Genomic DNA, 17,333 nt, shown 5'->3' with positions numbered 1-17,333 from the left:
AATATTTGGGTCTCCCCACTAGTTCAGATGGTACAGCCCGACGAGCTTCCTGTTTACTTCCGCGTTCACGCACGCTGCTTAGGGAAAGGCAGGCGTAATGGCTTCTAACGCAAAGCGGAGGGCGCTGGAGACCGAGCAGCTGCCGGAGAAGCACGAAGAAGATGAGGGTGACATGGAAGACGACGATTCAGAAGAATCCGATGACATTGAAGAAGATGAATCGGAGGAAGAGGAAGAAGTGAACGAGGTAGAGTGAAATGGACAGCGGAATCGTGCGTGACGATGGGGGATGGACAGAACCTTGCCATGTGGCACCAAGATTGTTTTAGAACTGCATCTCCCAGCATTGCCCTGCTGATATCAGTAGTCTAGTGACAGCTAGAAAACGGGTGGGCGATGAGGAGAGTTGTACAGAATGCGGGGCCCTGCACAAGACAGGCCGATATATCAGGCCAGTGATCCCCAATCAGTAGCTTGTGAGCAGCATGTTGCTCTTTGACCGCTTGGATGTTGCTCCCATTTTGAATTGCAGACTTAAAGACAAGCTTTAGTTGTATAAAAACATGTATACTGCCAATCAGAGCCTCCTGTTGGCTGCAAGTCACATAGGTGTTACCAATATCCAATTACAGCCCTTATTTGAAATCCCCTGGAACTTTTTGCATGTTTGTGTTGCTCTCCAACATTATTTTATACTTGAGTGGGGCTCATGGGTAAAAAGTTTGGGACCCCTGTATCAGGCCATAACTTGCTTTTAAAGGGATACTGTCATGGGAATTTTTTTTTTCCAAAATGCTTTAATTCAGTTAATAGTGCTGCTCCAGCAGAAATCTGCACTGAAATCCATTTCTCAAAAGAGCAGACAGATTTTTTTATATTTAAATTTGGATATGAATGCGGCCCAGCTTGAAACGCATAGTTCCTGAGGAAACGTCATAATAATATAATAATTACATTTAATATCCAGGTGTCCCATGTTTGTGTGTAGTTCCATCTGGTTATACTGGTATTGTAGTTCTTTTCTGTGTATTTTCTTTACTTTTACAAATCAAAAGTGTTTGTGTATTTCATGTGTGGCCCCAGACAATTTTTCTTTTTCCAATGTGGCCCAGGGAAGCCAAATGGTTGGACACCCCTGGGCTAGACATATTGACAGTTTCCCAGCTGCCCCCAGCCATGTGACTTGTGCTCTGATAAACTTCAGTCACTCTTTAATGCTGTACTGCAAGTTGGAGTGATAGCACCCCCCCTTCCACCGCCCAGCATCCTTAACAGCAGAACAATGGGAAGATAAAAAGATAGCAGCTCCCTAGATATATGAACAGCACTCATTAGTAAAATCCAGGTCCCACTGCGACACATTGTTACATAGAGTAGGAGAAACAACAGCCTGCCAGAAAGCAGTTCCATCCTAAAGTGCTGGCTCTTTCTGAAAGAACATGACCAGGCAAAATGATGCACCTACACACCTATATTACAACTAAATAAATACACTTGCTGGTTCAGGAATGACATTTTATATTGTAGAGTGAATTATTTGCAGTGTAAACCGTGTAATTTAGAAATAAAAAATACATCATAAAAATCATGACAGAATTCCTTTAAGGCTATGGCTAACATAAGACACACACTGATGTTTCTAAACCAATGATAAATGGAACAGTTTCTAATTATCTATCTTATCTAGTCCTCCTGTGAAGTAACATTGCCACTTACCAAATATTGTATCCTGGGGCAGCAAAAAGACCGTCCTGGTAACTTCAAGAGCCGAAATTCCCAAATTGGAATTTGACTTTCTGCTAGTGTAACCATGAAGCAACAACCCCTCCATTATGCAATGCTTCCAGTTATAGAACTCTAGAAAGTTGCATCTATAGATGCAAATTTTAGGGGAGGGAGCAGTGTAAAGTGCAAAAACATGGCCAGAAGCCCACCCAATGGTTGTAAACCCTACCTGTTATGTCACTGGGCTGCCATGATATCAGTAGTGGTGCAAGACAGCCACTGACAGCTCGTGAGCAGTAATTAATGCATTGAAAATACTTATAATTGTTGCCTTTGTCAACGAATAAATGGTTTAAATGATTGTGTCACTATTTATGGATATAAGTCTGCTGTCGTATTTCCATACTGTAACTGTAGTGTATGTGGATTTTGTGGAGTTGAAATTAATAATTTTTCTGTTTGTAGGAAGTTAATGTAGACTTTGAAGCCTACACAATGTCTGACACTGATTTTGAAGGCATCAAAAAGCTGCTCAAGCAGGTAAGATTGAGTCTGTCTCTGCATAGTTTTATATTTCGTCTGGGCATTAGTGACCCGTTGTCACAGGGATATTTTCCCAGAGGCACTTAGAAGGACACTCAACCCAAGCCATTGCTGTTGATATATAACAACAAGGCCAAGAGTGTGAGTTCCTCCAAAAATAGATCAAGCAGCAGATAAAAACAGAACAAAAAAAAAGGTTATTAGGACATGGCCTAACGCGTTTCGTGCCTGTTGGGGCACTTACTCATAGCCTATGAGTAAGTGCTCCAACAGGCATGAAATGCATTAGGCCATGTATTTTGTATTTTTTTTACTTGCTGCTTGATCTATTTTTGGAGGAACTCGCGCTCTTGGCATTATGTATATGCACCCTTGGACTGGGGTGAACTGTGAGTATATCCTCCCAATTCACACTCTATTTATGATATTGCATTTATTTCAGTATTGCTCATATAGGTTGGATGCACCATCTCCTTTTGTAGTTTCTTGTTGTTGATATATCTTTTATACAAGTTTGAACTGTCTGCAAGCTAAAGCCTCTGCTCCCATGATCCTTTAGTTCCCAACTCTCTGATTAGACATATATTTTACATGTTCATGGCACATGAAAGCTAAATGGTTTTCAATTCATAGTGCATGTGGCTGCTGCCATATTAAGGAATTAAATTTTATATTGTAGAGTGACTTATTTGCAGTGTAAACAGTGTAATTTAGAAATAAAACCTACATCATAAAAATCATGACAGAATCCCTTTAAAGACTAAAGGCATTTAGAAAATCATTTCTGCCGGGTCATTTTATCTTTACTTACAGCTATAGGACTTGTGATGTGCTATCCATTTTATTTTAAGAGATTATTAATCAGGAAATCATACATTTGTGCCTCTAACTGCATTGCCAGAATGATTTGCTTTACCCTGATACTGTTTCATCTGAAAAACTGACCATTTCCTATGTCTGTCTCTTCCAACCATTCAAGTTGTTCCTGAAAGCCCATGTGAATATCTCCGAGCTAACAGACCTCCTTATTCAACAGAATCACATCGGCAGCGCTATTAAGGTAAATTACTCGCATCCTCCTTTCATTGGATCAATCTGACATGTGATGGGGAACATTTTCTGGACTCAGGTTCAACTGTGCAATGGATTATAAACAGTGTTTCAATTCTGAGACATTTAAACATGAACTTGTGGCCTTTTACATTTTACACTGGCTGATCCCAAGTCTAGGTTTAAAATATAGCCTTGTGTATGTATGGTTTACCTTCTATTTCAAGAAATGCAAATATTAATATAATCGTATTTATTATTTCATTCCCAGTATAGCCTTATACTTGTACTAATACAGGTATGGGATCCATTATCTGGAAACTCGTTATCCAGAAAGTTCCAAATTACAGAAAGGCCATCTCCCATAGACTCCATTATATTCAAATAATCCAAATTTTTAAAAATGATTTCCTTTTTCTCTGTAATAATAAAAACAGTAGATTGTACTTGATCCAAACTAAGATATAATTAATCCTTATTGGAAGCAAAACCAGCCTATTTTAACGTTTACATGATTTTCTAGTAGTATGAAGATCCAAATTATGGAAAGATCCATTACCCGGAAAGCCCCAGGTACAGAGGATTCTGGATAATCGGTCCCATACCTGTACAGAGGAATATCTATGGAGGTGTAGCTTTTATAGCTCAATACAGCTCCGTATAATTACATTTATGGTTGTTTTTGGATTGTCACAACCCTTTCTGTCCTGACTTTTTATCTTTCTTGCATCCAACAGAAGTGCACTGTCTTACTTAATGGCAGGTGATTGTTGATATACTCTCATCAGAAATTCGGTCTCACAAGACACAGCCGAATTGTGCGGTTTTTATATACATGGCTTATTATTATTAATTACTACACTACTGCATTTAATGCCTGTGGATGATTTAATAGTGGAGAGTGAATGAGAAAAAGGTTTGGTTGAGGCATAATAAATGGATGCACAGACCGTAGAATGGATATACATGTATGAAACCTGAACTAATTTTAAAGGAAATTATATTAACATTTTCAATGAAGTATTCATTATATAATGACAACAGACCTTTTGTTTATACTTTAAAAGACAAGGAAAGGCAAAAAAATAAAATCCCATTTTTACTTTCTTTAATGAAAAAGAAACCTATCTCCAATATACTTAAATTAAAAAATGTGTACCGTTATTATAAAAACCTGACTGTATGCAGTGAAATTCTCCCTTCATTTACTGCTGTGGATAGGAATTGTCAGACGGTCCCTAACTACTCTGCAGGGAAACAATCATACTTATGAACAGCAGGGGGAGCCCCCGCCTTACTTCCCAGCCATGCAGAACTCAAGCAGCTTTGTTTATGACGATCCCTAAGCAGCCCAGACCACACTGAGCATGTGCACTTAGTCTTAGTCTTGCAAAGATGTTTAACAAAGTTACAAGATGGTGACCCCCTGTATCCAACTTTGAAAGCATAAATTATGTTTGATTAGGCTTGTGGTGCAAGTAAGTTCATGTTTATATTTAGTATACAAAATACAGCATTTCTAGCCTTATTCTATTTTAGACTTTCCTTGTCCTTTAAAATAATAATAAAAAGTGCTAAATGATATTGTGCCATTCTGCTGGGTCCATGTGCGCAATGTTTTGCCCCTTTGTTTGCTGCATTCAAGTCAATTTTATCCAATGTAATTTGCAGCAAGCTGAGGGTCAGGAGGATAGTGATGATGACGATGACGAAGATGATGTCTTTGGCTTCATAAGTCTTGTGAATCTAAATGAGAGAAAGGTATGTCCAAGAGGAAACAAAATAACTGTCTTATGTATATTGACAAGCTGGTATAGATTGTTGCGAATACAGTACATTAAATTTGTGTTAATTGCAAGGTTTAATCCCTATATATATTTCATCCCCAGTTGATACCCTGTTTGTTGTGGATTGTGCACAGAAAATACATTGAACAGTTGCTAAACCTGTTATTTGCAGGGTAATGTATTCTCTATATAAAGGAGTGCTTCCATCCACTATTTACACCCAGTTTCCCTTTGTTTATCAAAAGCACAGAACCTTCCCTTGCTGCTATGTTTTCCCCAAATTGTGCCACAAGACTCCTGGCATAACACAATCCCAAGTGCCTATTACAATTGTTCTGTTTGTTCTTTCAGGGCACAGCGTGCGTGGAACAAATTAAAGAGCTGATTTTGAGCCGCTGCGAGGAAAACTGTGAACAGAGCTTGGTTGAACAGTTTGACAAAGTTCTAAACGACAACAGCAAGCCTGTGGGTTTCCTCCTCAGCGAGAGATTCATTAATGTACCTGCACAGATTGCTCTACCCATGCATCAGCAGCTCCAGTAAGCATATTCCCCCCCAAATGTGCCTTCCCCACCTCCAGGGGGCATCAGAGATGTTATTTAAATGTACATGTGTTGAAAGAACTGAAAAGTAGTGGAAATGTGGCAACGAGGTTGATATGATTGGTAGAAAAACAAGATTTATTTCTTGCTTTTATGGCAATGGCATTTTTTAGTGTCCTTTGCAGTATGGGAGATATCAGTCCATGTATTAGCAGTTTGCTATAAATGTGTGTTATCAACTTAGGCTTATGAACTGAAGACTCTGCCCTTCCAAGCAGAGTCTGCAGATCATTGTCTTGTGTATTGCCACAAACTGACAGCCTGCATAACCAATATCTTGCCAGGGATGAGCCAGATAACTATCAGACAGGTTTACAAATCCTATTGGTGGAGAACTGCATTGATCCTTGCCTACCTGCCTGTCACTGTGCTTCTCCAATTATTGGCCTTTCATTAACCAGCATAGGAGTGTTGTTCTTAGATCTACCAGGCAGCTGTTATCTTGTGTTAGGGAGCTGCTATCTGGTTACCTTCCCATGGTTCTTTTGTTTGGCTGCTGGGGGGAAAAGGGAGGGGGTGATATCACTCCAACTTGCAGTACAGCAGTAAAGAGTGACTGAAGTTTATCAGAGCACAAGTCACATGACTTGGGGCAGCTGGGAAATTGACAATATATCTAGCCCCATGTCAGATTTCAAAATTGAATATAAAAAAATCTGTTTGCTCTTTTGAGAAATGGATTTCAGTGCAGAATTTTGCTGGAGCAGCACTATTAACTGATTCATTTTGAAAAAAACTATAAAAATAATTCAAAAACTATAAAAAAAGAAAAAATGAAGGCCAGTTAAAAAGTTGCTTAGAATTAGTCATTCTATACCATACCAAAAGTTAACTTAAAGGTGAAACACTCCTTTTAACGGTAAGTGCAGTTCCTAGTTAAAAATCTGTTTCCACTATTCCACAAGCTATCAGCCTTATGCTTATTAATATATAGCCTGTGAGCAACTCCACTGATGCTGTTTCTCCACCTCTAAAGCTGACCATAGACGTGCAGATTTACCTTCATATCGGATGAAAAAACGTTCGGTGCCATCTCCCGACCTGCCACTAATCATTCAGATCAAATAAAGTAGTAAAAGAACAGATCAGACAATGTTCTGCCCCTGACACCAATCTTACGAAAGTTATGTCTGACAAAAGCTGTTGACAGTCTCCCACTGATATGGTCAGATCGGCAATACATGCAGAGATATTATCGGTAGCCGACAGAAATTTTCTAAACTGTCCGATCAACTGAACGACCGATCGGCATCCCACGAAAAATGTCGGGACACTCCACACGCGGCCCCGAAAATCATACGAAACGGAGATTCGTGCGATCAAATCTTTGCGTCCATGGCCATCTTAAGCCTAAGGCATGGTGCATATACCCTCACCAAATGCATCTTGGAGTGTAGGTTTAGAGTGGTGAGCTGTAGTTCTTCTAAATCCAAGTTAAATCTCACAACAGTGTCGCCCAAAAAAGGGTTAAAACTGAATGTGCCAGAATATAAAGGAGAAACATTTTCTCATATTTCGGGCTTGAAAGTGTGAAATGTGTTGTATATAACCGGGCAAATTCCTTATTAAATATACAAGCTATAAATTGGAAATGGCTTAGCCTTGCAAGACACGCTGATAAGCAGGCTTGAAATTAGCGTCTCGCCTTAGGATAGGCGACAATAACTAATATGTTGACTAAAACAAGAGCGTTAAGTCTGGTTACGACTACAGCATAAGTGATGAGAAACCCCCTTACAGTATGTGCCAAGACAAGCTTAATAGGACATTAGAAATAAATAACACTGATATCAGCCATGGTTATATAATAAAGTAACGCAGGCTGGAGAAGAACATTTCTAAATGTCACGGGAATTTAATTGGCTGAAAAGCACCTGTTTAGGATTTTCATTTATTTCCTTCTACTGCAACTGGTTATGCGCCACAAATATGCATTTAAAAATGATGCATTCTTTCTGAAATAATCAGGTTTGCATTCACTATTCCTCTCTCAGCGTCTGTTTTTCTTCATTCTGTCTTCATGCAGCAGTTGGGTATCAGATGAATGATCCAATATATCTTAAAGGGGGGCTCCCTTTCCTAGCAGAGCTCACTCAAATAACTGATTCAAGTACAAACAAAATCTAACAAAATAACTGCCTTTTGCACAAATTCTGCATGTAGAGAGACATGATGTCTGGTTATTTTAAATAAAGCCCTGCGTATCTTGACAGCGCTATATAAATAAATGATGATGATAGAGTGAGCTCTAATACATCTTCTAGGCAAAAGGAGCCTCCCTATAAGATATATTGGATCTTTCATCTGACATCCAACTCCTGAAGACAAAATGAAGAGAAACAGATGCTGAGATGGTGAAGATAAACTTGATTTCAGAAATTGTACAGAATTTTGAATTGATTGTATTTAGAACGTTTCTTATTTCAGTATGTTGGAGCTAATATCAAATTTTCGTGATAGTTCCCCCTTTAAAATAGCAATAACTTTTGAATAAAATGCTTCCAAGGAACAGCCAAGCCCTTGGTTTTAGTACTTGAAAGGAATTACAACATATCAGTATGGAAAAGACTGACATCTCAAGGGAGAACCCTTCCCCTTACGGAATCAAAGAGCTGAATGAACAGATCAGCCAACCATGACCCGCTACACAAATGATCAAATAGGCCAAAAACATGGTTCTCTTAAAGCGGTGGAAACAAGCTCTCTGAGAAGTTTAGGTCTCTTCTTTGTGCACAGTATCATCTTTTCAAAATGTAGAATGTGCCCCTCAGGTTCTATTATGAATGGATTCATCCGAACCTTGATTTGCTCCACTGATACCCATGCACCTACTGGGTGCCCATCGTGTCTTCTTTTTGAGCTGAAATTGATTTTCTCTTATCTACTTACCAACTGCACTTTTTGGTTGGTTGGGACACTGCTGATTTCATAGAAAATAGTTTCATGGTTAAATTTCCTCTAAAAGAAAAAATCCCACCTTTTTAATAAAAAGGAACTTTCTGAAGAACCGATCTGTAAATGAGTCCCTTACAGAAACTGCGGGGGAATTATTAATACTAATCCGTGTTTTTATAACGGACTTGGCTCAGTGTGAACTGACTTTGACTGATTTCTGTCGAGTGGGTGGAATTAGGAGTCACGTCTTGGTACAGTGTTTCTGCAAATATATTTCGGATATGTTAACATGCTCTGTGTGCTACTGGTGATTATAGTAACTGTGACCAAAGAAATAACTGCTTTTGTGGTATATTTAGGCACCTTGTATTTTATTTTTTTAAACAGGAAAGAGTTGGCAGATACTCAGAGAACCAATAAACCATGTGAGAAGTGTTATTACTATTTAATTCTAAGCAAAACCTTCATGGAAGCGGCGAAAACATCCAAGGGGAGAGTTGGCTCCCAAGCCAAGGAGGAGCTGATGTTTGCCAATGCAGAAGATGAGTTTTTCTATGAGGTAAAGGGAAACTGATGGGGGGGGGGATGGGTATTCCAAAAGGAAGAGACACAATGCAGGTCTTATTCAACGTATGCCAAATGAATATGAATTGTGTTGAAAGCAAGAAATATTATTTTGTCTTGTCACCTATGTCAGAACAGCCCATCATTTTTTATGCGTTAAAGGAGAACTAAAGCTTAACTAAAGAATCAGCTAGAAATGTTGTAAATTATATTTTGGGCTTCTGTACCAGCCCAAGGCAACCACAGCCCTTTAGCAGTAAAGATCTGTGTCTCCAAAGATGCCCCAGTAGCTCCCCATCTTCTTTTCTGCTGATTCACTGCATATGCTCTGTGCTGCTGTCACTTACTGAGCTTAGGGACCCACTCACAATATACAGTACACATAGAATAGAAATGTCACAATATAAGGCTGATTAGTAATTAATACAGATAATTACTACATGGCAGCACAGAAACCAGTGCAATAATGTAATAATCAGCCCTGTAGCGTCCGCTTATATTATAGACCAACCTAATTTTCTGCTGGATAATTAGTGACGACCCCTAAGCTTAGCTTCTCAACAGCTGCTCAGAGCCCACCGAGCATGTGAGTGTCACAGACACTTTCCAAGATGGTGACCCCCTGTGACAAGTTTGAAGTCCTGGATCATTGCTGCTATTGACAAGCTGAAACGTTAGGCTGGTGCAATAAGTGTAGTATATAAAATATGGTATTTTTTGCCATATCCATTTTTAGGGTTTAGTTCTCCTTTAAGGCCCCCATAAACGGGCAGATAAAAGCTGCCGACAGACCGGCATCTTATTGGCCCGTGTGTGGGGCCCTCCAACGTGCTTCCCTGATCGATATCTGGCCGAATGTCAGCCAGTTGTCGATCGGGCAAGGTAAAAAAAATCCCGTTGGCGCAACTGTTCGTTGATGCGGTCCCGCGATCCGACCGCTGGTATTGCCTCCATTCTGATCCCATCGTTTGGCCGTAGGGCACACGATCGGATCAGCCCGATATCACCCACCTCAATGTGGGCATATCGGGGAAAGATACGCTCGTTTGGCGACATCGCAAAAGGGCGGATCTCCCTGTGTATGGCCACCTTAAGACAGGCAGCAATAAGGTGGAGATTGTTACACATAGTTAACGTTGCACTGGGATGAAGTTAACGTAAAGCATTTTTTAGAATGGTCAGTTCTAAGCAAGTCTGCAATTATTTAATTATTTATCACTCGGGGGGGGGGTCACTGACCTCATCTAAAAAAACAAATGCTCTGTAAGCGTACAAATCTACTGTTATTGCTACTCATCTTTCTATACAGGCCCTCTCCTATTCATATTCCAGTCACTTATTCATATTGACGCATGGTTGCTAGGGGAATTTGACCTACTAGCAACTAGAAAGTGCTGAAATTGCAAACTGGACAGCTGCTGAATAAAAAGCTAAAAAACTGGAAAAGCATAAATAATAGAAAATGAAGACCAATTGCAAATTGTCTCATAATATCACTCTCTCTACATCATACTAACGGTTAACTCAAAGGTGAACAACCCTTTTAACCTGAGCGCTGGGAATTGGAATCAAGGAATATTTGGGTTGAGCGACACTTATGGGAAGGTTCTTTTCCCTTCAATCGCTTAAGTAGATTGTTTGGTCTGCCTGGTTCTAGAAGAGACTCCAGTTATTATGGTTGTACAATACAAGAGTCCACTTAGAAGGACTGTGTGGTGCAGTCCATATATCTAACGAAAACTTTCTTATTGCTTAGCCAGCAACTCATTTTCTTTATTAAGCCCTGGGCATTTTCATTCAGATTCCTTTCTTCATGCTGAATATGCCATTCTTGTTAATTAACTGTCGTTAGTGGAATGGAGAGGTTCTTTGTTCCAGTGTGTGCCTGAAATGCTAACTCTATTTATCTGCAGTGCCGGCTCTCTGTTCCTCTCTGGACTGAGCACGCCACTAAAAAGCGAGCCAAGTTTTGAGGATCATTTCAAGCTGACGGCACTTGTAGGGTATTATTTCTTCTTTATGAGTGTTCATGAACAACTGACTAAGGTGTAAGTCTGTAGCGTCAGCTAGACGGGGGACTTATAAAGACACAGTAACTCTTGATTTCATTGCTCCTGTAAAGGTGCTTATAGCTTTGTTTGAAATTCAGCCGTGCCTGGAGCGACACTGTCTTTGTAACCATAACCCTCCCTACCTCTTCTGTCAGTCATACTATATTTCAGCCACATGAAAAGCGCACCTCTTGTAGCTCCCATTCACTTAAATACGTTTTCGGCAGAAAGTACGTCTGCTGCAGATTGTAACCCTAACCCGGTTATTTTTTTAAATGTTCCTTTAAAGTCGACCAACCAATTGCACCTTCTTCAGATAGATCTGTCGAACCATGGTAGATGAATACACACAAAGCCGGTAATCCTTCCAGTGTATGGCCAACTGTATTCCTTCAATAGGATAATGTTGGGGGGTGCTGGGTTGGGTATGATCTGATCTTATGGAAGAGGTCTGGACTGAGAATCATAGTGGCGGAGAGCAGTCAACAGACAAAAATGCCATTACAATAAAAGTAGCATGGATATTTTTCAGGGGTAGGCAAAATGGTGAGTAAAACTGTGTTCTGTAGGTCGTGAGGTAGGCAAGGTGGTCAACATAGCTGAGGTCTGTAGGTCAGGGTAAGCAAAGTGTCATTACAGCTGAATTCTGTAGGTCAGGGGTAGGCGAGGTGGTCAGTATAGCTGCGTTCTGTAGGTCAGAGAGTAGAACAAGCAATTAAATTAGGGTTAAATACACTCACGGTTTGTTGAAACGTTTTTTAAGGTTCCTAGTTGGTGCTATCTTCCTATGATAATGTGACTCGACAAGAATGCTAACCAGAAATTGGGGAAGAAAGAAGATGCACTCAGACTGTTCACTCGAAGTACCACCAAAAATGTATTTGTGTGGAGTACAAAAAAATCAAATGTTTGAATTTTCGTTCTCCGCACAAATACATTTCTGGAGGTTCTTTGGGTACACCGCATCAAACCGTCTGAGTGCGTCTTCTTTCTTCCCCAATTTTAAAGAGTAGAACAAGGACAGGCGTATTGCTCAATTCTGCAGAGCTGTGGTGAGCGAAAACGTCTCTGAAGCAGAGTTATGCAGAGAAAGCTAAAAATTCTGCTGCTGTACTGGTTGCAGTTTTTCCATAATTGCTACAACATCCCTTTTGTAGAGGGTATAATTTGTGTTGGTTTACAAGGCAGATGGATATATCATGACTTGTCAAAGGTCACAATAACAAAGATACTTGCTCCGCACCCCCTAATAACACATAAGCCTAATAATATTATTCTAAAAATACATATATAAAAGCATAGAAGGCTGATTTGAGAGCCTGGACATTACACCTTGTCAAGGACATCAGGGTTTCCAGCATTAGTTGAACAGGAATAACATTACATTTTATCTCTGGATGATAGCAATATCTCACTTTGCCTTTCAACCATAGAGAAGTATTCCAGACCATTAAACTGGCTTTTAATATAGGCATAAAATCCACTTTACAACAGCATGTTTCCGTGAGAGGAGAATCTCGTCCATTTACTGCACGCTCAATTTCATTTAATTAAAACTGCATCTGTATATTTCAATGTATCGTAGACTTCCCTAGTTGTGCACACTGATAACTTGATAGATATGAAGGCTCCTCAGTCGTGCACTTCAGATACGGAATGTAATAATTAGAGCTTATTAATGACTTTGTCTTGGCCAGACCCGTGGAAACATATGAGATTTCAACAAGTGCCCTGGTTCTTTATTAACATCTTAAAGTTGCCTGTCCGCTCTTGCTCGTTGGGGTCCGAGCACGTGTCCCTTTGGCTTTTGTTAAAGGGAAACTTTACTTTTAAATAAACTTTTGGTATTTTGTACATGGCATTTTTATGGTTTACTTTGTTCTTCATCTTCTATGATTTTCAAAGTACAGGTATGGGATCCGTTATCCGGAAACCTGTTATCCATAAAGCTCCGAATTACGCAATGGCTATCTCCCACAGACTCCATTTTATCCAAATATTCCAAATTTTTTTTCCTTTTTCTCTGTAATAATAAAACAGTAGCTTGTACTTAATCCCAACTGAGCTATAATTAATCCTTATTGGAATCAGAACCAGACTATTGGGTTTATTTAATGTTGAAATGATTCTCTAGTAGACTTCAGGTATGAAGATCCAAATTACGGAAAGATCCATTTTCCAGAAAGCCACAGGTCCCGAGCATTCTGGATAACAGGTCCCGTAACTGTATTAGCTTTCTTAACCTTTTTCACCCAGCAACTGAACATGATTGTTACAGGGGTGTTTCACCTCTATGTTAACTTTTAGTATGATATGGAATGGCCAATTCTAAGCAACTTTTCAGTTGGTCCTCATTGTTTATTTTTTTTATAGTTTAAAAATTACGTTCCTTCTTCTAACTCCATCTTTCAAACAGGGGTCGCCGACCCCATCTAAAAACAAATGCTCTTTAATGCTATACATGTATAGTTATTGCTGCTTTTTATTACTCTTATTTCTATTCCGACCTCTCCTATTCATATTCCATGAATATCAGTACATGGTTGCCAGGGTAAATTGTACCCTAGCAACCAGATTGCTGAACTGGAGAGCTACTGAATAAAAAACTAACTCAAAAACCACAAATAATAAAAAATGAAAATCAATTGCAAATTGTCTCAGAATATCCCTCCCTAATAGTATGAAAATTAACTCAAAAGGTAACAACCCCTTTAAGGTCACTGGGTCACTGACCCCAGCAAAAATAAATAAATAAATAAAGCTTGGGGGTGGGGGGTTCTGTTGGCATGTATTTTAAGGAAAAGGATTGTGGTTCTGTTTTTAAATTGTTTTATTTTAATATTAAAAAGCTATCTGCTAGTGGGGAGAATGAGTTGAGATATGCCTGGTGTGCCCTAATTAGAGTCTCTTTGTCAAATATTAATTTCTAACAGCCAAATGGGATGAGAGGGCCTTGCTCACAAGAGCTTATAGTCTGACACCTGGGCCCACCAGGAATGTTCCTGGTACAGGTATGGGACCTGTTATCCAGTATACTCTGGACCTGGGGCTTTCTGGATAAGGAATCTTTCTGTAATTTGGATCTTCATACCTTAAGTCTACTAGGAAATCATGTAAACATTAAATAAACCCAATAGGCTGGTTTTGCTTCCAATAAGGTTTAATTATATCTTAGTATAATGCATGTACAAGCTAATGTTTTATTATTGCAGAGAAAAAGGAAATCATTTTTAAAAATGTGGATTATTTGGATAAAATGGAGTCTATGGGATATAGCCTGTCTGTAATTCAGATCTTTCTGAATAATGGGTTTCCGGATAAATGATACCACACCTGTGTCTTATTGGGCCAATATGACAATGTTAAAGGAAATTTGCTCCAAGGTAGTAAAGTTTATCTAGAGAGGAGTAAAAAATGACAAGATAGCTTTAGTATTAAGAAATGTAAATTGACAGTGGTTCTATAAGACAAGGGGGTTAAGCAGAGCTGTGTTGCATCCCTCCAGCTCTCCAATATGAGACGTTGTGCTTTATCTGCCGAGTGACTTGGATTTGGGAAAAGCTGCCTGTATGTTCACTTAACCGCTTGCTGTGTCAGACAGGGAGAAGCCCTATAAAAATAACAATGAAAAAGAACTGCAAAGTGCTCAGCAGAGCACTTTCAGCAGATTTAATTTTGGATGTTTTATGTTCCCTTCAGTGCAGATATATTGTCTTGTTGCAAAGTGCGAAGGCTAGCTCATGCTCTGCTATAAGAGAAACGTCTCTCTCCTTCTGAATGAACATCTCATCCATCCATTTCCCTTTTCTTTCATGCGCAGAAAGCCCTTCTGAAGTTCAGCTACTCTGTGCAGGAGGAGAGCGACACGCAGCTGGGGGGCCGATGGTCCTTTTCCGACGTGCCCATGAAACCCTTGAGGACAGCCATGTTGGTTCCTGCTGACAGGATGAATTCAATCATGGACAAGTTCAAAGAATACCTCTCTGTGTGAACCGTTCCCTCCGAACAGCTGCGTTTTATAGAACTATGCGCCCCAACTGCCGGTAACATCATAGAGACTAATTAATTTTTATAAACATGTCTTAGTCATTCATTTCATCTTTTGTATTGGCTGTCGGCTCCGGTGAGACCACAAAAGGGTTTTGGAACATTTCATTAGTGTAATTAAAGAAAAGATCCCTTTAGCACAGGCACTCAGTCCCTGACAGGGAGAAAGTACAACAAAAGGGGTTCACTATATAATGTATTTGATACATGGAGGGGAGAAAAGGCGTTAAATAGATTTCTGCAACATCTGAGGTTTTTGTTCTGCTGCAATATCGGCTTATCAAAAAAAAAAAAAGTTCATTAAAGTCTTCCTTTTCTTTGGGACACGTATTGCACTCCTTCTGTATTAGTCGAGGTCATTATATAAAGCATCTTTGTTCTGCAGCGCCTTCATCAATGGCATCATGTAGAGACTTCTCTTCTCTGGGCTCTTCTGGGGGGATGTCTGGGGTCTGGTCCTGCTGCTGCAGGAGCTCTTTAGTCTCACTAGGTGTCAGGTTGCTGAAGTAGTATGGGGGGAACAAACTCCATGAACCTAATGAATATGTATTTTTTCCCCATTAATCCGTAGCTTAAACTTCATAGGTATGAAGGATAAACTATATGTTTAATGTAACATAAAGGCTTGCAACCAATCAGCTGTCATCCTTCATTATTTAAACTGAACCAACCCCAAATATGCTATCTACTAATTGAGTCTACGAGTAACTGAACCAGATTAAAGTCTCTCTCGTGCAGTTTTAAAGGGGAAGTAAAGTCTAAAATAGAATAAGGCTAGAAATGCTGTATTTTGTATACTAAACATGAACTTACTGCACCACAAGCCTAATCAAGCAAATGATTTATGCTTTCAAAGTTGGCCATGGGGGGTCACCATCTTGTAACTTTGTTAAAAATCTTTTTAAGACAGTCACACTCCCTTCTCAGAGACTATTATCCCACTGTTACTATAGGCACCATCTCTCTCCCTACTATACCTGCTATCCCACAGTCACACTCCCTTCCCAGAGACTATTATCCCACTGTTACTATAGGCACCATCTTTCCCTACTATACCTGCTATTCCACAGTCACACTCCCTTCCCAGAGACTATTATCCACTGTTACTATAGGCACCATCTCTCCCTACTATACCTGCTATCCCACAGTCACACTCCCTTCCCAGAGACTATTATCCACTGTTACTATAGACACCATCTCTCCCTACTATACCTGCTATCCCACAGTCAGACTCCCTTCCCAGAGACTATTATCCCACTGTTACTATAGGCACCATCTCTCCCTACTATACCTGTTATCCCACAGTCACACTCCCTTCCCAGAGACTATTATCCACTGTTACTATAGGCACCATCTCTCCCTACTATACCTGCTATCCCACAGTCACACTCCCTTCCCAGAGACTATTATCCACTGTTACTATAGGCACCATCTCTCCCTACTATACCTGCTATCCCACAGTCACACTCCCTTCCCAGAGACTATTATCCACTGTTACTATAGGCACCATCTCTCCCTACTATACCTGCTATCCCACAGTCACACTCCCTTCCCAGAGACTATTATCCCACTGTTACTATAGGCACCATCTCTTCCTACTATACCTGCATCAGTTGCCAAAGGATTTCTAACCTGCCCAATAGATATCTGGCCACTTTTTGTCCATTTATCTATTGACCAGGTGGTTGAGAAGGCCCCATATACATACTGTATGGATGAGCTGGTGCTCTGGAGGGGCCATGTACTGTAGGTAGCTAATATGGGTTTGGGTATGCCCAATTTTAGAAGATGGTGCCTAACTCTCTTCTGTTGGTTAGTGTGTGTCAGACCAGTCACTAAAAAGTTAACAAGTCAAGTCCTCATATTTAACCCCCAGCCATGTTTGCACATGAAGCTCCCTGTACAAATCCAGTACACTGGTGCTTTTGCTCTGCAGGAAGCATCATTGCTTTACTTTTTTTAAAGGGAAATTGGAAACCCAAATTCTCTGCAGTGCCTCTGTGCTAATTTTATATGCACTGGCTGCCCTTAAGAATAAGTCCCTTGGTTCAGCTCCCAGAGCAGCAATT

At 39.9% G+C, this 17,333-nt stretch overlaps 1 protein-coding gene across 1 annotated transcript; it reads left to right on the top strand.

Annotated features, from left to right (window-relative positions):
• The first annotated feature begins 97 nt into the window (after positions 1-97).
• bccip.S (BRCA2 and CDKN1A interacting protein S homeolog) lies at positions 98-15,899 on the top strand. The gene is made up of 7 exons (XM_018227403.2): positions 98-247; positions 2,191-2,265; positions 3,248-3,328; positions 4,990-5,079; positions 5,457-5,644; positions 8,990-9,161; positions 15,038-15,899. The coding sequence occupies exons 1-7, from the start codon at positions 98-100 to the stop codon at positions 15,206-15,208; spliced, it is 927 nt and encodes a 308-aa protein (XP_018082892.1). The 3' UTR covers positions 15,209-15,899.
• The last annotated feature ends 1,434 nt before the right edge of the window (positions 15,900-17,333 follow it).

The sequence above is a fragment of the Xenopus laevis genome, chromosome 7S (genome assembly GCF_017654675.1).
Source record: "Xenopus laevis strain J_2021 chromosome 7S, Xenopus_laevis_v10.1, whole genome shotgun sequence".
Taxonomy (NCBI): Eukaryota; Metazoa; Chordata; class Amphibia; order Anura; family Pipidae; genus Xenopus; species Xenopus laevis.
The sequence above is the reverse complement of the archived record's forward strand: the minus strand, read 5'-3'. Positions and strand labels throughout refer to the sequence as shown.